At 43.3% G+C, this 26,061-nt stretch overlaps 1 protein-coding gene across 1 annotated transcript in view; it reads right to left on the bottom strand.

Moving 5' to 3' along the window:
- Window positions 1-26,061, bottom strand: part of KIF14 (kinesin family member 14) — a 606,238-nt gene that overhangs the window by 440,469 nt on the left and 139,708 nt on the right. The window contains exons 12-13 of the mRNA XM_078641003.1: window positions 2,859-3,006; window positions 2,672-2,735 (exon numbers count right to left, since the gene is read on the bottom strand). Coding sequence (XP_078497129.1) covers window positions 2,672-2,735; window positions 2,859-3,006 — 212 coding nt within the window. The remainder of the gene's footprint in view (window positions 1-2,671; window positions 2,736-2,858; window positions 3,007-26,061) is intronic.

Below are 26,061 nucleotides of genomic sequence, written 5' to 3'. Positions count from 1 at the left end.
AGATTCATTAGCTTGCAAACAGGAGTAAAATCTTCCAAATCTGTCTTTTGTCGCAGGAAGAAAGAGGGAAAGGAAGAGGGGACTAACGTGGCTAAAGCCACATTATGGATCCTTGTTGGATGAACTTTTCACCTTCATGCTCCCTAGATTTTATGGGAAATGAAGTTTTGTTTGTTATAATGTTTGGATCAAACATGGCTGCTATCTAAATAAACGAAGAAAGATAAAGACTAATCCTCGCTTCGGTGTCACTAATAGACCTGAAACCTTCCTTTATGACAGCTAGGAAATGTTTCATTCTTGGCTAAACTTTGCTTAGCAGTGAAGGACAGAAATATCTGTACATGTAGGCTAAATACCCATAAGTATTTTGCTTAGCTTTCAATATGGGGCAAAGTATTCATAGAATCATAATCTAAACCATTAGAAAACACTTTACCAAAGTTGCATGTTTGTCAAATGGGTACTATTTAGATTACATTTGTATGTTGCCTGACGTAACAATGCACCCAGAAATGGAAAGTGTCCGAAATGCCATGAACAAACTCTGGTTCTTGGACATATTGCAGTCTTCTCTTGATCTACAATTTTCATGAAGTACTCTACACAGGCCCAGCCATTCAACTTTTGAAATATGATTTTAACACTGATGCAATGTGCCATGTTACTGAAAGAATTATAAAGAACAAGAGCGACCCATACATCCTTGTGAACTGGGTAAGCACTGAAGCTAGAGAAATAATGTTCACAAGGAACTCATTTATCCAAACAATCCAAAATATGCAAACTCCAATAATTTGCTCAGAGTTAATCTAAATCACAATATTTATATTAAAATACAACCTCCAAAATAGGTCCCGGTACATTTTACCATAGATAGCGTATGAAAAAGCCCATCACAATATTTAGTCAAATTGTACTTACTTCAGCCAAAGTAGGTAACATTTATTTTGCATTTACAGTTTGTACCACATATGTATATCTTCATACATAAGGCATTCGAGAATTATGCATTTAGTTGCACATTTCCAAGTGATTTGTGAGTCCCACTCCACTGGGACTCACAAATCACTTTTAAATGTACAACTACTTGCAAAATTCTCTTTTTAATGTTCTTGCACTCAGCAAAATAATTCTGATCCTCCACTCCATAACCTACAAGAGCCTCAGTAAGTCCCCATCCGCCCGTAGGCAAGGCCATAGATGCTAAATAAACAAATGGCAGGCTCTCAAAGTAACCCTATATTATTAGTCATCATATATTTTTAGGCAGAAATTAGATGTATGCAGGGAAACTACAAATCTTAATCTCATAAAGAGCGGCATCTCTAACGTTTCTCTAAGCCCCTAGGTGGATATGATGAATACATTCCTGCAATTAATTTTTTTTTAAAAGGCAATGTGACCCTTTTTAAGTCCTTTGTCTCAGGCTTGTTAAGAAAATTTATATAAAAGATATGAATCAATAACACATTTCAGACAATCAAAAGAGACTTGTGTTAGTTTAAAAATCATAAAACGGGAGGTTAAGGTGTGCTGCCTATAGTAGAGACTAATTTATACTGCTTTCAAATGAAAGTTAAACAGTTCAATGTGCTTCCCTCCAAACAGTCTGTAATGATGCACACCAGAACAGTGCTCAGACGGAAATGTAAAACAAAAGTAAGTGGTATTGGTAGGAAAGTTTCTCTTTTACTATCATCAACCTACTCACTCTAATGCATGTACTCTGACCCCTCAAAGTTATGTTAATTAGCTAATACCTGATTGGCTTATTTAGCTTACTTATAAGTCAAGCATCTCCGGCATCCTCAGCATACTGTACCCCCAGCATCAGGACCACTTCTTTACTTGACTGTGGTAAAGGAGAAAGGTTCACTGAGGACCCTGAGAATGCTGGCCTCAACAGGCAGCTGTCTCCCGGAATCCAAGTGGTCCCTGTGGCTGGCTCCCAACCTGTTCTGGCCCATCCACGAGAAGATTGGTAGTCGTTCTGGCCCATTGGCACAGAACCTGCTAAGCAGATGACAACAATTTATTGCACTTAAAAGACTTTACTTACCTTTAAAAAAATCATAGCTCTGGTTTCCTTCAATAGACTTTTGTAATGTTGGTGTCTTTTTAAACATACAAATAGACTTCCCTACAGTAGTCCAACTTGCCTCTGACAAATCTTACATTGTCCTCATGTCTGAAATCCATTCATTAATGCTTCAAAAGAGAGTGCAAAGAAGTTTATGTGCAGGTCAAAAGTTATCCAGTGGAGGAACTCTAGTGTAAACTGATTTGGTTCAAGTGTGGTGTGCCTAAAGACAAATCATTGTACATTTTTAAACCAAAAGATGTAGCAGTAGAGTAGAAAATCAAACTGCATATTGTCCACCAAGAAACAGTTTTACCTTTAACATCGAAATCAAGAAATACCTATGTTGGGCCCCTGATTGGCTTTAAAGAGAAAAATTGTATTATCTTCAACTATATGGTTTGTAAACGTTTTCTATAAATTTGGAGATAAAACAATACAGAAAGCAGATATGCCAACGGTAACATGTTGGGCTCTTAATAACTACTGCAATCTTGCATTCTGAGAACTTAAAAGTGAAAATCCCCTCAAAAGCAAAGGCACACTTAAATTGAAAATGTAGCTTTACAGACATACACATGCAAGTACCTGCAACTCTTTAGTTTCCTCCATTTTTCTTCTTTCTGCTTGTTCTAGTTTTTCCTTCCAGGCTCTGTTAGTAAAATAAAACAAACCAATACAAATCATGTTTTCAAAGTTTGGCACAATGATGCTGCATGTTACTGTTTCCAGACATGTTACAATGAGCAAAAAGTGAGAAGCATATGTTGATTACCGTTGCATATCAGACATTTCCAACATCTGCTGATTCAGTTTCACCCTTAGAGATGCAATTTCTTGTTTGCAATGCCTGTATTCATCAGGGTTAATATTTGGAGTACTCAATTGAGCCGATTTTAGTTTCTCTATTTCAGCCTTGAGTTCTAAGGAGACAAAAAACAAATCCATGAGCACAAAAAAGCAACGCAATTCAGGTCCTGATGGATCATTTTGGGATCTAAAGTGATCATCAATACCATACATTCAACGCATAATTATATAAAACCTTCAGGTATGGAATAAAGTACTGAATATTTCACAAACAGGCTAGGTAAGGAACTGTTTCTAGGTTTCCAATGTCCATGAGAGACTGCATCCTGCAGTCTATGTTTTTCTTTTTATGCTGCGTGTTGTTGTCATGTTTATCCCTTTTTTAAAAACAGGACTAAGAGTTACAGAACACGAAGACTTGACTCTATGGCCTATTCAATGACATGGTAACTTCAGAGATCTGGTTCATTACTTTAGCATATTCAAGTGATTGTGTCCTAATGCAAAGCAATGATAATATAGACAATGATGTACTGGGAGTTATCAGTACAGGGATTTTATCTCTGAATAATGCCAAGTTTCAACATGCTACGGGAGAAGGAATAAGATTGCACTCCATACATATATGGGTGGATTTATGCTTTCCAATGTCAAACCACATCCATTGGCAGCCTGGTTATCCTCCCTGATACATCACAATAAAAAAAGAAAACCTAACTAGACACGCTTTTAGTGCATTCTTAAGAGAAGTCTGTGGTGGTTGCACCAAAAGATAAGTTTCCAAAACGGGAAAAAAATGAAAAAAATAACAGTGAGCTCTTATACTACATCTGTGCCTGTATGATTGTGATAGAGTGATAAAATAACATCACATCAACATGAAAAGTCTAACATGTTGCACAAAAACCTTGCATACCCTTTCCATGCCTGTCGAAATGTCAGAATTTATTTCCCACCAAATATGCACATCAAATTTTCCCTAAAGCACCTTAACGTGCCCCCAGTAAAACCGGCAAATGTTCTCACCTAAGGATACCCTGTTCACATAAGAAACATGCCAAACCATCCCTCAGCTTTTTTTTTTTTTTTAGGAATTCCAGTACAGATGTATGTCTTTTCTGAGCTTTTTTCCCCCTTTGCTTGTGTGTCTAATGGTGGCTCAAAACAGGAAAGAGGTGGGTAGAGATGCCAACCGGAACAACTCATTTTGGGGTCTAATTGAAAGAGGCAGCCCACTGAGCAATTAGTGATATGTATGGGTACAACATTGTCTTTTTGTATGGTCATACCCCCGCAAACGTTTGGACTGATGCTGCTAGTTTTTTAACTTTGACGTGCACTGGGCCTGTCGACCAGCCTCCAGTGCATGTGTTCTGACCCCTCAAATTGTATGTGCAATTGGCTAATACCTCATTGGCATATTTACCCTGCCTATAAGTCTCTTGTTTATGGTTCAAAGTGTACCCAGGGCTAGTAAGCTAAATGTCACTAATGGACTGCAGTGACAAATTGAAAACATGACTCTCCGTCTGTCACTGCAGCCTAGTCGGGCAGCTCAAACTGCCAACCTGACGTGGCAAAATCAATCCTTTCGGCAAGTCAAAGCCTTCTATTTTAATATTTATAAGCCACCCCAATAGAACACCTTAGCGGCCCAAAAGGCAGGGTGCTAAATATTAAAAAGGAGGATTTGTCCCTTTTATGTTTTAAATGTCTTGTCAGCGAAAACTCGTAATAGTCTTTTTCACTGTAGATAGAAAAGCTAGGACCAGCAATTATAGTACTCAGAGTATCTAATTAGTATTCACATTAACCCAGACGTATTGCTGAAGTCAGATTTAAAGTAACTTTTAATGCAAAGGTGACTTTAGAAAGCCACCACTTTCTTGCCCCAAACTTCAAGTAGCCTTTTCTTATTAACTAAAGGAGTGGTCACCTGAGCCAGCCTGTTGTTCTCCTTCTAGGATGTGTTAAGCACTCCCAGGAACGGGGAGCTAAAGAATTATTTGTGTAAGTAGGTGTGACCTCCTCCAGCAGGATGGCCAGAGAACTGTGGCAGCAGATGGCCAGCTCCAAAGAAGCTACTGCCGCCTCAGATGCATATGCAAGTCACACCTTAGATTGCTCACTCCTTTATGTAGGTAGATAGGCTGCCATCTCCTCTAGAGGGGGAAAACCCACATAACCAGTTTTCCAGGAGCAGTGGCTCATTATAATGGACATGCCTCCAGACTGTGTCCATAGCTCTGAACCAGGGAAGTAGGGTTTCAAACATTTAGGATTTGTGCAAAGATGCTCTGTGGGATTGTGCAGTGCCAACCGCACAGGAAACGATGTAAGAGAGGGGAGGGTTGCCCCATGGGAATTGTAGCCTCAATGGCTATGGAGTCCTGACTCACAAATTCGAAATGGACATACAAGTGGCACTGTTGTGTGTTGATTTAGATTCCCTATGCATTTCCTGATTCATGCCCTTATATAGGTATAATTCACATTGCCTGAATAAAATTGAGTCCATCTACGAAAAAATCGCTCAATCAAGACTTGTAGCCGACACCAGTGATCCTCCCCAGGGCTCATTACAGGGGACTGTAGACATTAGTTCCATAAAAATGTCCGCTATACCTGAGATCACATTGGATAATGTCAATAATCTGATTGGCACAGTTAAATCAGGATGTCCGGCGGACCTTGTCCATGCCCGAGTGATGTATCTAATAGGAGACACACTCAGCCCGACTATTCAGACATTGATCAATCTTTCTCTATCTGAAGGTTCAGTTCCATCGGAGTGGAAGAACGCCCTAGTAAAACCCATTAGGAAAAACACATCAGTCCCTTGGTCTGATATGTCTAATTTGAGGCCTATCTCTCTCCTGTCTTATCTTAGTAAATTAATGGAGAAACATGTTAATTACCATCTCTCGAGTTTCATTGAGCGGGTCGGGTGCCTGGACCACTCCCAATCTGGGTTCAGGCCGAAATATAGTACCGAAACCGCCCTACTATCTGTCACGGATAACATACGTATGTCCTTAGACAGAGGTCTGTCTGTGGTGTTGGTGTTGCTGGATTTGTCAGCAGCATTCGACACCATATCCCATGCCATCCTTTTAAAAAGGCTGGAGGAGATTGGACTAGAAAAATCTGCTCTGGCGTGGTTTGCTAGCTTCCTAACAGATCGTACCCAGCGGGTGAACATGGGGGCATTTAGTTCCGCCTCATCCAAAATCACTAAAGGAGTTCCGCAGGGCTTCTGTCGCAGCCCTACGCTGTTTAATGTTTATGTTGTTCCTTTGGCTGAAATCATGAGATCCTATGGGTTTGTACCCATATCTTACGCTGATGATACCCAGCTGTTGTTCACCTTTAAAACCTTTACTTCTGCGGTAAGGCAAGCTTTCTCGAACGGCATGACGGCGGTCTCCAGCTGGATGGCCAATAACTTTCTCCAATGCAATGTGGGAAAGTCCGAAATCATGCTGTTCGGGGAAGCTAAAATTCTGTGGACTCCAGACTGGTGGCCTGCTAGCCTAGGAGCGGCCCCCTCTCCTAAACAGGTGGTAAAAAATCTGGGGGTCCGTCTCGACCAGGACCTCACACTTCAATATCATACCAACATCATTGTGGGGTCCTGTTTTCACGTCATCAGTCTTCTTCGGAATGTATTCCCCCTCCTACCTGATCGCTCTAGGTAGACTGGTTCAGGCTCTCGTGCTGAGTCGCCTGGACTATTGTATTGGTCTTTTATTGGCGGCTAATGAGGGCATTTTGAACAAACTTCAGGTAGTGCAGAACACCGCCGCACGACTGGTGGTAAACGCCCCTCCCAGAACTCCGTCCCGGCCCCTTCTTGACCAGCTACACTGGTTACCAATTCGAAAACGTATCGAATTTAAGACCTGCTGTGCGGTGCATAAAAGCTTGCATAATCTGAGACCGCTCTATCTGGCCGATAGATTTGTCCCTCATCGCCCCACACGCAACCTCCGCTCTAGTAACCAGTTGTTACCTCAGGTTCCCAGAGTCAGAAAGGCCAGACAAGGAGGACGCGCCCTCTCTGTTATGGGCCCTCTGCTGTGGAACAGCCTCCCTGTCTCCCTTAGGCAATGCACCAGCCACTTAATTTTCAGGAAAAGTTTAAAAACAGTGCTGTTTCAATACTAACGCCTCATTTCATCGCACTCTCCTCGTAACAGCATTGCGCTGAGATACACCTCCGGGTGTGATTCCGGCGCATTACAAACCCATAAATAAATAGGCATAGAAATCCAGTCCTTATATAGGCATAGCCCATGCTACCCAAATACAGGCATGGCTACTTACACCCATTCATCTACATCACAACGATTTCTTGGAAAACCAGACTCTTAAGCTTTAGGGACTTCCCCTTGCCTGGATATTGATTTCTCCAAGAACTCATTTATTATGCATGAACATCTATTCCTTAGGAGTTCATTCATGACGTTCATATGCCCAACGTTTACGTCAATACTGGCATTCCAGAACACCTTCAAGGTATAAATATACCTTCACTTGCTATGGCAAAGCAAGGTGTGGTTTGGTGCAGTTCGACTACCTACTTGCATGACGCAGCTCGCCACAGCAAGTGCCGAAGGAAGCCAACTCCCCAGCACTAACCAGAAGCGGTCATCCTCCTGCCGAGAATGCAGCTCCAGTGTTTCGGACTCCCCTTACGGGATGTTGGGAAATCGAGTTCCGGGAAAGAGATACCAACCTCTCTCACTCTAAGGTATGGAGCTGATTAAAACCTAGAGAAACATTTGGCAATTCTTGGCAAAACTAAACTATAGCTAAAGACAGCTCCTACTTCTTCCCTCGTACTAGACCGAGGTTAGGTACACTGGGGTAGGCGTATTTTAGAAGCACCAGTTGAGTATTTTATCATGTGTTATTTATGTATGTATTTTTATATAGGTCATAGCAACAGACAAAGCTATTACAGTATTTTATATTACTGTTTACTCTGTACGCATACTTCGCATTCTGTCTAACGATTGTAGCAGTTCACCTCTCTTGCATAAGAAAAAGACTGTTCAATAAACAGTTTGTATTGAAATGCCCGTCTCTCTATTTTCTGTGCAAACTCTGTAGAAACCAAGCATGCACAATTGACTGAGTGAAATAGTTATCTATTGTTTCCACGACTCCGAAGATATTGTTACGACTCTAAGGGAAACAAAGGTGTCATGTTTATGCTGTTGTCAGAGACTAATCCCTTCTTGTTTATTAGTGAAAGTGCCTAGTGACCTCTGAGTTAGCCGGAACACACAATTAAGTTTAATGTACTCGATAGAGACATACTGACCACAGTCCCATGTCAAATTAATAGTGTATTTTATTCCAATGCGCAGAGCCTATTAGGGATATAGGAACTACACTACATGGCACCCAACAGTTTGGTAAGGCACTAATTTAACGCTAGATACTGAAGTAACTGAGTCGTGCCTTTCTCAGATACCCTTTACTCATAATACTCCAATAGACGTCTGGAGTGGGTAAGGGATAATATCCGCCATTGTTGAGTAGGACAAAAATCCTATGTATTAGCTTTTTGGTATGTTCAACGTTGAAGGATACAGTGTTCCAAAGTATTGTGCACCTTATCTTTGTTTCCCTGAAGCCTGCTCTGCAAACTTTCATTGACATGGCTGACTAGGATAACGCCTTGGCAGCAGTTACAGGCGGAGACGCCGTACCAGTTTTTAACTTTACAGATTTTTCTGAAACCGACGTGAATGCTGTAATCATTCCTTCAAATTTAAGGAAAACCATCACTATAAAACTTATAAAACATGGCCTATCATCAAGAGGTGGTAGAGCAGTTTTTGTGATAGAGGCACATGAATATCACCAGACAGAGGTATTCTATTCATGGATAGTATTCCCAAAATCAAATCCAGTAACACATTTGTTTCACTTCTACAAAGAAGATGATCCACCAGAGGAATATATTCCTTTCGAGGATATTGAAATTCCACTCACATACCAGGAGCATGAGCTCTGGTTTAAAGGCGCCCTAAAACATTTAAATCACATTACCAGGCTCGGTCCACTAGGTAGACCAGGAGCAACATGGCCGGTTTTAGCTGGCTATGCACCACATCGTGACATTGAAGAAATGTCAGATGAAGATTTACTAGCTCAACTCCAAGAGTTAATCAAAATCTACAGACAATTGGTTCAATATGTCATGCGGACTCTCGCAGTCCAACCTACAATAGTTATTCCACAACAAACCTCTCACCAGGGAATACACAAAAAATTACACCACAGACTTTACATGCAGTCATGGGTAAAATACCCATAAAACGTTAACAAATTCCATTCTGGATAGCTCAAAAAATGACTCAAATCTAAGCAGTATTTCCTAATACTAGCCCTCATAAGAAACACAGAATTTTAACATTCTGTTTACCAATGGGGATCACACCACATCTGGAGGACTGGGGTACAGTCTACGCCGCTATCTACACTAAAACACATGGTGTTCCGTCTATGGCGGTAATACTGGACGTCCTGAAACAGATTCAAAACGAATACGGGGCAGAGTCTGCTCTGAAATTAGGCATGAAGTTACTAAAAAAAATTCACCCAGGTCTCATCAATAATATTATCTAATATTAAAGGAGAAGCAGCATCAGTGGCGACTCATCAACGTGATGGCGTTCACGTTGAAGGGAATTCATTGGCTGATGAATTAGCGAAAGGGGCTGTGCAATCGGCTTCCGTAGCTGCAATCACTCGTTCAAAACGAAAATAGACAGTGAAATAATGCTGACCATCAATGCTACAAGCAAAGACAGCGGTAGTACATAACCTAAAGAGTTTCCACTCAAATACTCGTATATAACTGATGTGAATAATGTTCCGTTTGCTCGAATCCCTGGAGTGGGGGATAGGGCAATTCCAAACATGGAAAATAGATTAGGAAGTATCCTAGCAGCACATGAAAGGCTCGCCTCTGCTCATGCAGGTGTTTCCTCCACAGTATCGTTATTAAAACAGAGATACTTGTGGCCACGAATGAGGTTACAGACCCGGAACTATGTTTTGGATTGTGAAATATGTCAAAAGATGAAAGTCTCTACTGTGAAACGTCCTGCGCAGACACCCCTGTTAATTTCAGATAAACCATTAGCTTGTGTAAGGGACCTTACAGAGGGATGGTAACTATATATATATATATATATATCATGGTCGCAGTGGATTCGTGTTCAAGGTTCTTCTGGATGTGGCCGCAGCGCTCGGCTGACGCTCAAACTGATATAAAAGATTTACGAGTCTTTATCGACAGATATTGCAATTGGCACGCTACATTCTAACCAGGGTCCTGCGTTTAGCTCTCAAGCTTACAAAGAAACCATGGCCAGTTTGGGCGTTGCATTGCGGTATTCTAGTCCATTCCATCCCGAGGGAAATTCGGTTCTGGAGAAAAACCGGGACATAAAGCAATCTATAACAGCTAGGGTATTAGGTTCGGGTGACGGGTGGGTCAAACATCTAATAAGTGTCCAACGTAGTTTAAATTACTTGCCAAGAAGTTCTCCAGGGGGTATCACTCCACATGAGGTCCTTTTTGGGACAACAATGTTGGTCAGACATCAGTGGTGGAACAAAAAACATTTGATATCAAAGATCGTTTGGCTGTTTTACAGGACTTAAATGAATTAAGAACGAAACAAAGCAACGTGTTCCTGAAGCCAACCACCACTGGAGAAAAACAAACCGTCCCAGCAAGGCCTGTCTGGATCCCAAAGCTTGGTGATCTAGTCAGAGAAAAGATCGCGGACAAGAAGGAATTTGGGCCTTCTTACAGACAACCAGTACCTGTCCTAGCAATCCATGGATCAAGAACAGTTTTACTGCTGCCCCTTGCTGCTAAAAAGGAGAACAGGTTTGTTTAAAATCGACCGGATCAAACCACACTATGTGGCGAATACTAAGCAGTAGGCCAAGTGGACTCCGACCAAGTAGCAGACGCACTCCTCTAGCTACAATCCAAGAGGTTCAAACTGAGAGACTCATCACCTTTGAGGAATCTGCAGTGAGATAAGGACTATGCAACAAAGCTAAGGAACTTGTACCTCTTGAGACCAAAATAACAGTTCTTCAAGAAACACCAGTCTACAAGGAAGTAACATATGATCAAGTGGCTCCAGTTATTTTAACAAATCTTGATGCAATCCCTACAATTGACAGAACTGCCTCTGGCTATTTCATTAACTTTGATACGTTTTCTGAGGATCCCAGCGAACCTGAAACGACGCCAGCAAAAAGAACTTTCAGAGAACAAGCAAATTACTATTTTCATCACCTGGAAAAGACTTATCTGGTTTCACCATGGATTGAACTTTTGATTGTGTTGGGAATATTGATTCTTCTACTTTGGTTAGCTCTGGTAATAACTCTGGGTATGCTGATAAATGGAAGATATGTCAAAATGGACACAGCAAGTAAGAACGTCAACTTACTACTCAAACGACACAAATCATCTCATCGTGAACAAAGAGACTTGTCAGCAGAGAACATCACAGCTGTTCCTATACCTGATGGTATAGCTTGGGAACAGAATATGACTTTTTTGGCCCATTGGAGCGGTTGAAGATTCCACACCAGTTCAAAATGTCATTAAGTGATTTTGTTTCATCTAGTACCTTTTCTGGTGATTGGAACTTTAAAACTGTTAATAATATGATGTCAGATCTAGAAATGTCTGCAGTATTCACAAATCATGAATATTTAGAAGGTTCATCAGACTATAAACAAATGTATTGTTATAAGCATTATAGTCATCATTTCTTGCATAAAACTGCATCACCTAGAAATGTATTAATTTATAACCAATGGGAACATTGTCCAACGCCACCAAAGGGTAGCTCAAAACTTTTGCGAATAAGTTTCCATATTTTTCAGGCTTCAATGTATCAAATCCAGAATCGTTATATTTTAGAAATGTAAACAAAACAGGACTGAACAGTATGTTAAAGAACACCAAACAGATTTATTCTGCAGCCTTTTATGCCCAACTGTCTAGTCATGGTTTCAACTTTTGCAAAGACAACATGGAGACAAAAACTGTCTGGGGTACGAAAGATTGGCAAGTGCAGGGTGTAGAAGCTTTATTTAGAGCCTGTATAATCCGTGAGCAAATAATGTTTTTGAATGACACTGTTCAACAGATGTCTTGCCTTCGGTTAGCCAAGATCAAAGACATAAACAACCTGTCCATACCTACACCTACACACTTCAGAGGGGGAGGTCGACGTACATACTATTTTGCATCACAACAGAACAGATCCAGATTGGAAAAAATGGTTAATCTGGCCAACAGATACAAACAACTGTCAAGATAGATTCCTGAACAAAACACAAGGGTTTAAAATCAATAGGCCCGACCTAAGATATGTTCAAAGACAGCATCCTGGAATAGTAACAACATACAGTGTAGGGAAGCTCTGCCATGATTGGCTACACAGATCTACACTTAAGGATGTAAAGCAACACTTATCTTTACTTAAAGATGGCGCAGACCTTAGGGAATTCTTGCTAGGACCAAGAAAACAGCGTCAAAAACGTTTCATATATGCTGCATATAACGAAATATGGAAGATTACGCAAGCAGAGACTGCAGAACGAATACGAGAAATTGATTGTATTAATTTAGAGAAATCTCTCTCTGTAGTTGACAATGGGTTACCAACTCTTTCGTCCAGGATATATTCATTGGACAGAATAGTATCTTCTGCCACAGACATCATGGAACAGGACTTGGTCATGTTGCAACATGGTCAGTCACAGCTACGTTCTATCATGCTATTGGGCTGGATGCTATGTGCCTTGGCGTTTAATCAATACTACATCACTGTTTTCAGAATTCAATCTCACTGATAAACAGATCAAATTGGCACAAAGGGGAGCAGGCTATACGGTGCTGAGCATTGAAAAACTGAAAAGATTGCCATTTATGGTAGCAGAAAAACCAGCTACTGAATGGATAATACATGGAACAATCACTCTGCCTGTTACAATTTTTCATTTTCAGTATTGCCTAAAACACATACCAGCAGGCACATATGAAAGGTTGGGTAAAGAATACATCAAGACATCCTGGGATTTACCTTACACACACAGATGTTGGAGTGGGGGACATGAAGTGTTTCTTAGCAGTACAAACTGTGAAAACACACTAAGCAGTTCTCTCCTTTGTCAGGGTATTCATTTACACGGGGCATGCAATGGTTCCTCTAACGACTTATCCTTTCACCTGCAAGGTTCACCAGCTGCAATGATTGATCCAATTTTTGTAGCATGTTGCCAGGTATACCATATCTAGTAACTGTGTCATCCAGGGTCACTTGCTGTATGCAAGTATTGTTTCCACAAACCAAGACAGTCAGGGAGTTGCCTCTATGGCCTTCACTGAACATCTCTTCTATACAAATTGATACTCTAAGCAGAATGAAAGCCATTCTTCAGCAAAAGTCTGTGCCACTGACCTCTGCCAAAGAGACCTATGATCTACAAGTTGCAAGGACTTCTGCCGAGATACATGCACTTTTTAATCCAAACTGCCCTATACATTTCTCAGAAATGTTAAGTCGTATCTTAAATATGTCTGATACGAGTGGTATTGTACATCTATTTAAGAACGTATGTTCCGGACTGTTAGCACCTTTTCAAGCAGTCCTCGAAATATTTCCAAACTTCATGCACTCTGTGTTTGGCGGACTGCCCCTCCCTTTACGACTCATTGCAGGGATACTATTTTTGCTCCTACTACTACGATATGGCAAGCAAAATTACCAGCGCCACTCCAAGCACCATAGAGAGAGCTCTATTGGAGATGAAGTGTCGTGAGTGCATCGACCAAATTTTGGGGTTACCTCGTCTACGGGAATTAAATATCACATGGTTTCTGTCATTCAGACCAATCTGGCATCCTGTTCTACGCTGCCTGCTATGCCGAGAAGAATGCGTGCTAGACATCTGTCTAACACTCCCATCAGTCATGCCAACGGATGTTGATACTTTGCTTGAACCGGTAAAGGCCCATGCTCTGTGTTGTCCCCAGCGGCTACCAATTCTGATGACTGCATTCATTGAGATCTCACAGACGCAAATTGCTGATGCGGAGGTACGAGAGGAAACTACAGGCGCGCAGGTAACATCTGATTCGAACATTGCGGATGCAACCAATGCTGAAAGCGATGCTTCACATCTATGTGCGGTTATTCTGCTAAACGAGGTAATCCAACTTTCACCTACAATGATAGACAATTGTTTGTCTACAGACATAGAAGATGTCATGTTTTCTCCAAGCCCTAACACTGACTTTTGATTTTGGCACACAGTGTTCTGAGACATTGACCTTCATTTAAAAAAAATTAAAAAATAAAAAAATTCTACGATTAATTTTCTCTCTCCAAATTTGTATTTTTCATTTTGTGCACAAGTAATCTGCTTATAGTAAAACTATTCATAAAGAACAGGAATTCGTTGAATACTTCCAGAGACAATATATGACCTTGTCAACATACAAACTGTTTTATGTAATGTGACATGAAATGGTTTCGCCTTTTTACTTCTGTATTTACGAGTCATTTCATAATTTTTATGATTCATTCACTACATATGCTAAGAATGAAACATTGCTTTAATGTGTACAGCACCAATGCATTTTCTATGCTTACAACCAGTCCTAATGCATTTTTTATGTATTTTGGATGTTTTAGCACTTCATGTGTAGATATGTTTTAGATATGTTTAAACATGTTTAGTAATGTCGTACATACGAAGGTGGAGTGGGTGTTGTGTGTCGATTTAGATTCTGTATGCATTTCCCGATTCATGCCCTTATATAGGTATAAATCATATTGCCTTATATAGGCGTAGAAATCCAGTCCTTATTTAGGCATAGCCCATGCTACCCAAATACAGGCATGGCTACTTACATCCATTCATCTACATCACAATGATTTCTTGGAAAACCAGACTCTTAACCCCTTCAAAGCTGATGACGGAGCAGTTCCGTCATCAGCATCGGTTGGGCTGTGCTGATGACGGAACCGCTCCGTCATTGGCACAGCCCATCGATCGTTGTGCCTTTAGCAGAGTTGGCAGCAGAAGACTTTCCGCTGCCACCCCCGGGCCCCCCACGCTTCCTCGTGACGTCAGCGCGCACAGACGTTATCAGGAAGCGCTGGACGCGCTGGAAGCCATATCTTTCCAGCGCATCCAGGCAGAGGAGGTGAGTTTGTGCCTCCGGTGGGGCGGGGGGGGCGTTTCTCGGTGCCTTGAGGCATCGGGGGGGGGGGAAACACTGTTTCCTCTCCCCTGACGTCCCAATGCAGGGCATTCCTGGTGCAGGATCGCGCACAGTGTCGCGTTCCTGCACCCGGAATGACCCCACTAGACACTAGGGATGTTTTTTTTATAAAAAGGAAGCGACCCCTTGGGCAAGGGTCGCTTCCTCGGGGGCAAACATCAATTCAGACTTTTCTTACCCCCCTGGGGGCAGATCGGGCGTTTTTTCCCGATTCTGGACCCATGGGGGCAGAAAACCCCACTAGACACCAGGGTTTGTTTATTTTTGGTAAAGGAAGCGACCCCTTGGGCAAGGGTCGCTTCCAGGGGGCAATGTAAATATTTTAGACTTTTCTGCCCCCCCTGGTGGCAGATCGGCGTTTCTTTTCCGATTCTGGACCCGGGGGGGGGGGGGGGTAGAAAAGCCCACTAGACACCACGGATTTTGTTGCTTTTCAAAATAGAGTGACCCCTTGGCCAAGGGTCACTTCCTTGGGCCCATAGTTTTTATTGAATAAATTCTGCCCCCTCTGGGGGCAGATCAGTGTCTTAATTTGGCCTTTCTGCCCTCAGGAGGGAGCAAAAAACACCACTAGACACCAGGGAAATCTTTTTTTTTTTTTTAAATGGAAGCGACCCCTTGGGCAAGGGTTCCGTTAAGGGGGCCCAAATTTAAAAAGATTTATATTCTGCTCCCCATGGGGACAGACATCCCATTTGTGACATACCCTGTGACATAGCCTGTTGTAATGTGTATTATCTTTTTCTTGTAAAGTGTAATGTTTTATTTTCTTTTTAGACTGTTGTAGTGTGCGGTTTCGTTACTGGTGGTTCTGCTGTTTGTGTAGTTGCATGTGTTTGGTAAGAGACCTTTTTTGTACAATTTTAAGTTAAATGTTTTTTTTGCAAAATGTGTAGTAATACGAGTATGTTTGGTTTCTGTTTTTTGTGATTGTGAAACATGTTTTGCATTTGTGCTTGATGTGTATTTTGCTTTCTGTAGATGTAAGTTTTTTTTTCTTCTTTCTAGTGGGATATCGTTGACTATTTGTGGTGTCTTTGCAGAGTAGGTGCTGGTGAGTGTGGCTGTATTTTGTAAGTGAATTGTATAGTTTTTCAGTATATAGATCTTTGTGTTAAAGGCTTACATTTTTTCACCTACTTTGCACAGTGTTGGTTGTTGAGTTGTTTGTGCAGTCTCCTTATATACGGATAATGGCTAGCCGCCGGATTACTGCTCAGCAAGTTGTTGGAATGCTTTTTGATTCTTCCTCTGACCATGGTGCAGAGACTGACTCTGATTCTGAGGCAGAGGTGGGTGGTGAAGATTCTGGTAGTGAGTTTTCTCTCCACATGGCATCGTCAGATGATGAAGATACTCTGAGTGCTGATGAAGCTACCTTTGGTGTGGATGAAGTGCCTGTGTTAGAGGAGGACATTGCTGTGCCGATAGTGCGACAAGAGGCATGTGGGGTGCAGCCTGGGGCTGCTAGACTTCACGTTGGTATAGTGAGACAAGAGGCAGCTGGGCGGCAGCCTGGGGCTGCAAGACTTCCTGTTGGTACAGTGAGACAAGAGGCAGCTGGGCTGCAGCAGGGGGCTGAAAGTCTTCCAGTTTAAAGTTCTGACCTCTGGGTTGCCCCACGCATGGTGCAGCCGGCATTGCCAGACTTTACTGGTGTTCCAGGGTGTAGGGTGAACACTGAAAACTTTTTGCCGATTGATTTTTTTCCAGTTGTTTATGGATGATGTGTTTTTGGCAGAGATTGTTGAGCAGACTAATTTGTATGCAGAACAGTTTTTGAGGGAGAACAGTGCCAGCCTTAAGCCCCACGCTAGAGCTACCCGGTGGACTCCCACAAATTTGGAAGAGATGAAAAAGTTTTTGGGTTGAACTTTTTTGATGGGCTTGCTTGGGAAACCATCAATGGCTTCGTATTGGTCTACTAATCCCTTGATGGCAACTGCTATATTTCCGGCAGTCATGAGTCGTGATAGGTATTTGCTTCTGCTTCGGCTGATGCATTTTGTTGATAATACTTTAGCTTTGCCACGAGATCACCCTGATTGTGACCGTCTTTTCAAGATTCAGCCTGTCATTGATCACTTTGTTGATCGATTTCCTGAGATCTTTGCTCCTGGGAAAGAAATTGCAATGGATGAGTCTTTGGTGTTGTTCAAGGGCCGCTTGGTATTTAGGCAATACATTCCTAGTAAGAGGGCACGCTATGGAATTAAGCTTTATATGCTGTGTGACAGTCGGACTGGATATGTCTCTAATTTCAGGGTGTACACTGGTAAGGAATCCAGCATTAACCCCCCTGGTTGTACGTCCACTTTTGGAGTGACTGAGAAAATTGTGTGGGAACTTGGTAGAGGATTTTTTAACAAAGGCCATCATTTATATGTAGATAACTTCTACACTGGTGTGCGGTTGTTCAGGGAATTGGCCAAAGTGGACACTGTTGCTTGTGGCACAATCCGCTCTAACCGTAAAGGTTTCCCAAAAGAACTTGTTTGTCAAAAGCTTGCTCGGGGACAGTGCAGTGCATTGCGTTGTGAGGAGCTTCTAGCTGTGAAGTTTTCAGACAGGAGAGATGTCTACATGTTGACTTCCATACATGATGAAAGCACTGAACCAGTGACTGTTTGGGGTCAGGTTGCAGAAGCGCGCAAACCTGTGTGCATTTCAGACTATAATAGGCACATGGGTGGTGTTGACAGAGTAGATCAGAGGTTGGAACCTTATGCTGCTCTTCGTAAGGCTTACATTTGGTACAAGAAGTTGGCTATCCATCTTTTCCACTTGGCAACCTTTAATGCTTTTGTTGTGTTCCAGCAATCTTGTCCTCAGTCAAAGATGACTTTTGTAAAGTTTCAGGAGTCTGTTTTAGTGGAACAGGCAAGTGTTCCTAGAGTTGGAGTGGTGGAGGATGTTGCCAGATTGAAAGATCGCCACTTTCCTGATCAAATTCCTCCTACATCCTCAAAAGACGTTCCCAGTCGGAGATGTAGAGTCTGTTGGCAAAGAGGTTTGCGGAAGGAGGTTCGTATGTACTGCCCCGACTGTCCTAATCCTGGGCGTGCTATTAAATCTACCCCTGAGGCGGAAAGCCGGGGGCTCATACTTTCTGGAACGCGCTATTGAATGTGGATGATTACCTGTTATTAAGGACTGTAAATTTTTTAAACTGCATTTTTAAAACTGTAATTGTTCAATACTTCAGCGCGAGATTTGCTTCGCGCTGAAGCTGTAACAAACATTTGTAAGGCGCGGTGCAGCCGATTTGCGGGCTGACACCGGCTTTTCACACACTTCACGCGCCATCTTGCGCTGAGGAACGGGTCGCGTTCTAGTTGTTGGACGCCTCCCGCCCTCCTTGCCTATTTAAATCCCGAGCACCAGTAGATCGGTGATTGCTACTAAATCTACCCCTGAGGCGGAAAGCCGGGGGCTCATACTTTCTGGAACGCGCTATTGAATGTGGATGATTACCTGTTATTAAGGACTGTAAATATTTTAAACTGCATTTTTAAAACTGTAATTGTTCAATACTTCAGCGCGAGATTTGCCTCGCGCTGAAGCTGTAACAAACATTTGTAAGGCGCGGTGCAGCCGATTTGCGGGCTGACACCGGCTTTTCACACACTTCACACGCCATCTTGCGCTGAGGAACGGGTCGCGTTCTAGTTGTTGGACGCCTCCCACCCTCCTCAGTACGCACGAGATCTGGGGATAAAAACAACATGTCAACCCGTCCGCGCAGCGGGCGGGCGCAGCGGGCGCGCCAAAGGTGGGCCCGTCTGCGCCCGTCCGCGCCGGGACCGGGCCCAGGGCCCCGACCCCTGGCCAGATCTCATCAGATTGTAGGATAACCCATTCTCGAGCCTCCTTACTAGATCTACGCACCCTTTCCAACTCTCGATGTTTGGTTCATGACCCTAGCAGTCTTACATACAACACGGCTATTAACTGTACTAATTGTAACACCACGCTTTTCATAAATAATCAAAAAATTCTATCTAAAGGAATATCAGCAGCGAAAGAAACTGATCTTCTCATGGCCCTGATTAATGCGAGATCAGTGGGTAAGCATAGACAAGAAATAGCCGATCTCATCATAGACAACAATCTAGATGTCCTTTTTGTGACTGAGACTTGGCTGGATGAAGCATCCGGACCAGACTTGGTTATTGCTGTGCCTCATGGCTACACCATTTACCGCCTGGACAGGAAACTACAACGAGGGGGGGGACTGGCAATTATTGCCAGAGAAGGATTTCCAATTAAAATAACCCCCATTTCGGTAACCACATGTGAGGTACTTCAATTTAGCATTCGCTTCACAGCCATATATAGTTTCAAAGGACTACTCTTATATCGTCCCCCTGGAAACAGAAAGCCTTTTATAAACACTCTTAGTACAATTATGGAATCACTTATCATGGAGGAATCATTTACAATTCTGGGTGACATGAACTTTCACCTGGACCTGAAAGAGGACAAGGATACCCAGACCTTGATTATGGATCTGGACACGTTAGGACTCAAACATTTGATCACGTCCCCGACCCACCAAGCTGGACACTTTCTTGACGGTATCTTTTCTAATGTTGAGACCCTACATATACTTAACATCCTGCCATTGCCTTGGACAGATCACTATGTTATATTCAATAAGCTGACTCTAACAGATACTTCCAAGAGAAAAGCTCCGCCGCCGAAGCCAGCCACTTTTAAAATTTGGAAAAATATAAACCATTCCGAATTAATCAATCTATTGGACAGCTCCTGTCCATTACTTTCCACTGACCCATCCATTGCCACACAACAATTTCATGACTGGCTAAGGAATGCCACTAATACCTTAGTTCCAACAAAAAAAGTTTCCACGAACAGAACGACCCCTTCTGCACCATGGTATACTGACGAGCTTAGGAGACAAAAACAGCTCAACAGAACCAGGGAAAGGAAATGGCGAAGAAATTATGATCCCGATGAGAAAGTGAAATATAAAGAGTCACTATCAGTGTATAAAGACATGATTATGGAAGCAAAGAAAACTTACTATTCAGAAGAAATCGACAAAGCTAAAAATTCATCTAGACAACTATATGACATTACCAGAACACTATCGGGTAATGCACCAGATCTTACCCCGCCTGCCTCTCAATCCTTTTGTGATGAATTGGCTAAATTCTTTTATTCCAAAGTCAATGACATCTATCAGGCTTTCTCTTCTAACCCCCTAAACTCGTCCCCCCCTAAGCCAGTACCGGACTATGAATTCACGAGTTCTAAACCTCTGACCATGGAACAAACCACAAAAATAGTCTCTTCCATTAAGACCGGATCCATACTGGATCCGTGTCCATTCTCGGTCCTCCCTCCAGTGATGAATACTCTCATCCCGATGATCACTTCAGTCTGTAACACAATACTAGGTACCGGAATCTTTCCCGAATCCCTAAAAAATACAATTGTGAAGCCTCTGTTAAAGAAAGCTAGCTTGGACAAGACAGACCCAAAGAACTATAGACCAATTGCAAGCCTACCCTTCTTAGCCAAAGTGGTCGAAAAGGCCATGAATCAACAGCTGGTTGAGTACATCGAGACACACCATCTACTGGATGACTCACAATTTGGCTTTCGAAGACACCATGGCACTGAAACCGCCTTAATCAAGGCCGCGGACGACATAAGGAACATCCGAGATCTCGGTGGAACAGCAGTCCTAGTCATGTTGGACCTGTCGGCGGCGTTCGACACGGTCGACCACAACACTCTAATCGACCGTGTCGAAAGGATGGGCATTCACCAATCGGCGAGCAAACTGATTGCCTCATTCCTAGCTGACAGATCACAAGCTGTCACCATTGGCCCTCACCAGTCCATTAATCTGTCATTACCATGTGGGGTTCCTCAAGGCTCATCCCTAAGTCCGACACTTTTTAACATCTATGTGTCGGACCTTGCCAATGTCATCAAGGCATATGGGATGAGCGTAACCTCCTACGCAGACGATACCCAGCTGGTTTTGGGTATTAAAGATAATGGACCAGAGGTGGCTGACCGATTTCGTCGCGGAATGCTCGCAATCAGTGAGTGGATGGCTTGCAACTGTCTCAAGCTAAATTCCGATAAGACGGAAGTGCTAATTTTCGGACCCCTCAGACCTGACTGGTCATCATCTTGGTGGCCACCGGGAATGGGTGAACCTCCGAAGCCAACACTCAAGGTTAGGAACTTAGGAGTAACTTTTGATGTGGACCTAAATTTCATGGCACATGCAAACAAGGTAGCGGCAACTGCCCACCATAAACTGAGGCTGATTAGGAAGATCCTTCCTTTTCTCCCAGCTACTGCTGCAAAAACACTAGTTAGTTCGTTAGTGCTAACTTCCCTTGACTACTGCAATGGGCTATTCTTAAATGCCCAAACCAGGATAATAAACAAACTTCAGTCATTACAGAATGCTGCAGCACGGCTCCTTTCAGGAACACCTAAATTTTCCTCAGTATCTGACACCCTCATAAACTATCACTGGCTAACGATCCGCAACCGCATAAAATTTAAATCTTTATGCATAGTTTATAAAGCATTACATGACCAAGCTCCCCAATTCTTTAAGGCAAATCTGACACCCTATAAACCAACCAGAACGCTTCGATCCACCACCCTGAATCATCTAGTGGTTCCTCGATCCAAGACAGTATCTTGGGGAGACCGTCGCTTCCTAGTTGCGGCTTCAAAGCTTTGGAACTCCTTGCCTCTCTGCATCAAGTCCTCTCCTTCACTTATGCAATTTCGAAAGTTATTGAAAACCTGGTTATTTGATCAGTAGTTCAACACAGCCTGCCAGGAGCGATGAGGGAATTTAATGGTATCAATTAGCGCCGAGACGCCCACGGGTATTCGCCGCGCTCAATAAATTACAAAAATAAATAAATAAATACCTGCTTGTTTTAGAATGTACCACACGCAAAATAATTTTTGGGAGCATCCATGAGTGGTAAAGTGAACTGCCTGGTCTCTATTCTTTAAAACTTATTGTTCAGTTTCAAAGTTGGCATTTGTATAGTGTATTTAGTTTTAGTTGTTGTGTTAGTAGATTTGTATCAATTTGCAATTTTTTTTTGTTTTTTTATTTATATTAAAAAAAAATAAAGTATGATGTTGGTTTGCGTGTAGTGTCGATTGTCTGATGGTGTGCATGGTCTGGCGCTTGGCTGGCGGTGTCTGTGGACTGGTGCTTGGCTGGCGGTGTGCGTGGACTGGTGCTTGGCTGGCGGTGTGCGTGGTCTGGTGCTTGGCTGGCGGTGTGCGTGGTCTGGTGCTTGGTTGGCGGTGTGCGTGGTCTTGCACTTGCCTGGTGGTGTGTTTGGATTGGTGCTTGGCTGGTGGTGTGCCTGGGCTGGTGCTTTGCTGGCGGTGTGTGTGGAGTGGCGCTTGCCTGGTGGTGTGTGGACTGGTGCTTGGCTGGTGGTGTGCGTGGTCTGGTGCTTGGTTGGCTGTGTGCATGGTCTTGCGCTTGCCTGGTGGTGTGTTTGGATTGGTGCTTGGCTGGTGGTGTGCCTGGACTGGTGCTTGGCTGGCGGTGTCTGTGGACTGGTGCTTGGCTGGCGGTGTCTGTGGACAGGTGCTTGGCTGGCGGTGTCTGTGGACTGGTGCTTGGCTGGCGGTGTGTGTGGACTGGTGCTTGGTTGGCGGTGTGCGTGGTCTTGCGCTTGCCTGGTGGTGTGTTTGGATTGGTGCTTGGCTGGTGGTGTGCCTTGACTGGTGCTTGGCTGGTGGTGTGTGTGGAGTGGCGCTTGCCTGGCGGTGTGTGTGGACTGGTGCTTGGCTGGCGGTGTGCGTGGTCTGGTGCTTGGCTGGTGGTGTGCGTGGATTGGTGCTCGGCTGGCGGTGTGTGGGAAGTGACTTAATGCTGGTTACTACACACAGTGCTAGCTGAGCGCCACTCCATGCAATCCATGAGTTTGTGTAGTTGCTGTGTCAGGAATGTGGACGTGTGAAAGTGATGGGCCCTTGAATGGCGTTGTCTGCTGGTGGAAGTGTAGTAATGTGATGGGTCCGCGGCTGGCGGTGTGAATGCTTTGTATGTGTCACACGTATGAAAGGTGTATGAATGGCCTGTAAAGAGGTTGGTGCCTTGTCGTCGCTTTACAGCTCACGAGCTGTGAGTCAATGGTTCAGTTTCTCGTCCTTTCCATTATTAACAGTGCATTTCATTTTTTGTGAAATCACTTGCTAATATAATTGTATATACTGAACCATCACTCACCCTCGTGCCAAATCCAACCAGTATGTGTGTGTGTTTGAGGACTTGATGTCTGTGTAGTAATTGTTTTTTTTTTTTTTTTTAAGCAGGGCGCATCTTGTGACTTTTTTGTAAATGTTGTGATGAGTTGCTTTTGTGCCTGGTGGTGTGAATGGTCTTGTGTGTGTCAGGTATGAAAGGTGTGTGAATGGCCTGTAAAGCGGTTGGTGCCTTGTCGTCGCTTTACAGCTCACGAGCTGCGAGTCATTGGTTCAGTTTTTTTGTCCATGTAATTGACAGTGCATTTCATTTTTGTGAAATCTCTTGTTAATAAAATTATATATACTGAACCATCACTCGCCCTCGTGCCAAATCCAACCAGTATGTGTGTGTGTTTGAGGAATAGATGGCTGTGCAGGGATCTTGGTCTTTTTAGTCTCTCTGCCAAGGTGTACATTCCACCTACGAATAACCTACCAATTGTAGATATTGTTGAAAACCCATGGGAGTACATGGTGATGTCTCTCTGGTGAAATCTAACAATTAATTTTATCCACAATATCCTGCAAAACTCACAATGTCCGTCATATTTTCCTTGCAATATTGCGCCCAAATTGTCACGCTGCACAAGTAAACAACTAATTTTGACAAAACTAATTGGTTTACCTAGGGGGGTCACATGGATTTTTCACGACTTCCTCGGTTGCCATCTAGGGAAACCTAGCAAACCCAAACATTTCTTGAAAGTAGACACCCGGTGGCTTTCAAGGGGGTATGGCTTGCGTGGATCCTCCAACGTTCCTTTACCCAGAATCCATAGCAAAACTTAAATGTAGTTGAAAAAATTCGTTTTTCACACATTTTTGTGTGTTAAAGCGTGGCATCACTGGGCTCACACAAATTTCCACCCACCCTGCGTTCCTCCAGGTCTCCCGATAGAAATGGTACCTCACTTGCGTGGGTGGCTCAAGGACCCGCAACAGGCAAGGGCCCAAAACCTAATGAGGCGACATCAAAATTACCTATCACAAAACAACCTGGTTTTGTAAGGGGGGTTCCCATGAGTTTTTGGCCCGGGGCTCGGCTGCCATCTAGGGAAACCTACCTAACCCACACATTTCTGGAAACTAGACACCCGGGGGAGTCCAGCGAGGTATGGCTTGCGTGGGTCCCTCATCATTCTCTTACCCAGAATCCACTGCAAAGCTCAAATTTCGCATTTTAAAAAAAAAATCGCTTTTTTCTCACATTTCTGTGTGGTAAAGTTTTCAAATCTGCGTGGATCCTCAAATTTCCTCCCACCCAGCGTTCCCCCAGGTCTTCCGATAAAAATGGTACCTCACTTGCGTAGGTAGGCATAGTGGCTGCAACTGGAAAAGGTCCAAATCGTACGGTGGAGACTTAAAAATTACCTATAGCAAAACTACCTTATTTGGGGGGGTGGGGGGTGCACCTGTATTTTTTGCCCCGTGCTCGGCGGCCATCTTTGGAAACTACCTAACCCACACATAGTCAGAGACTAATCCCTTCTTGTTTATTCGAGAAAGTTTCTAGTGACCTCTGAGTTAGCTGGCACACACAATTAAGTTTAATGTAATCGATAGAGACATATTGACCTCAGTCCTATGTCAAATCTATAGTGTATATTATTCCAATACGCAGAGCCTATTAGGGATATAGGAACTACACTACAGCACCTCTGGCTTTCAGCGTCACAACACTGCTGGACTCGGAATAGACTGCACTTGCTGAACCTTTGGGCCTCAGAAAGAAAGGCCACACCAAGGAAGACTGCACCCAATGTACCAAGAGAGAACTTCAGGAAAAGAAATGGGTGCCCCTATTGATGACTTTGTGGTGACAGACCCAAAGGGCTAGACCTGCTCTCACTCATGCCAAGAACCAGTGAGTGGCTCCATGGGCTAGTTGGCTAGCCTACTATTAAGCTTCGAGAACATAAAAGCTAAAGACACATGCTAAGTGCCCAGCTGACCGGTAGCCACTGAACTTGCCCTGGACTGGCCTTCTATAGAACGTGAGATCGATTACTAGACACCCCCCCTCAAGGAGGTGCCTCCTAGATCCTGGGATGGTTCTAGAGTGTACTCTTTCTTACTGCAGAACAGCAACGAGAAAGTCTATAGCAAAAGATACGTTTTTTGGGCACAGATCTGAGGAACACAGACTTCTGCAGCTTGCCTGTTGGAGGGTAGCTGCAAACTCAATCGACAACCAAGGTTCTTCTCTGGACCGCTGGATTTTGACTGACAAAGTCAAATCCAATGCCAGGCCCAAGTGCGGAGGATCCCACCAAATTGACTGGTGTTGAGAAAAAGAACTAGTAAATTTTCATATGTGCAAAGGTAAAATCTTGACCAGAACAAACCCAGCGAATGCATTTGATTCAGAGTTCCATCAAGGTCAGCCTGAAACTTTGACTTTGCCCCGGACCCTCACATTCGAGGCTCAAAGATCACAACGAAGACTGAAAAGCAGCGCTTTGTTAAACGTTTTGGAGTGAAATGCAGTTGTAGGAAAGTGCCCTCTTTTTGCATGGTTACCCCCTAACTTTTTGCCTGA

The sequence above is a fragment of the Lissotriton helveticus genome, chromosome 1_1 (genome assembly GCF_964261635.1).
Source record: "Lissotriton helveticus chromosome 1_1, aLisHel1.1, whole genome shotgun sequence".
In the NCBI taxonomy this organism is placed as follows: domain Eukaryota; kingdom Metazoa; phylum Chordata; class Amphibia; order Caudata; family Salamandridae; genus Lissotriton; species Lissotriton helveticus.
The sequence above is the reverse complement of the archived record's forward strand: the minus strand, read 5'-3'. Positions and strand labels throughout refer to the sequence as shown.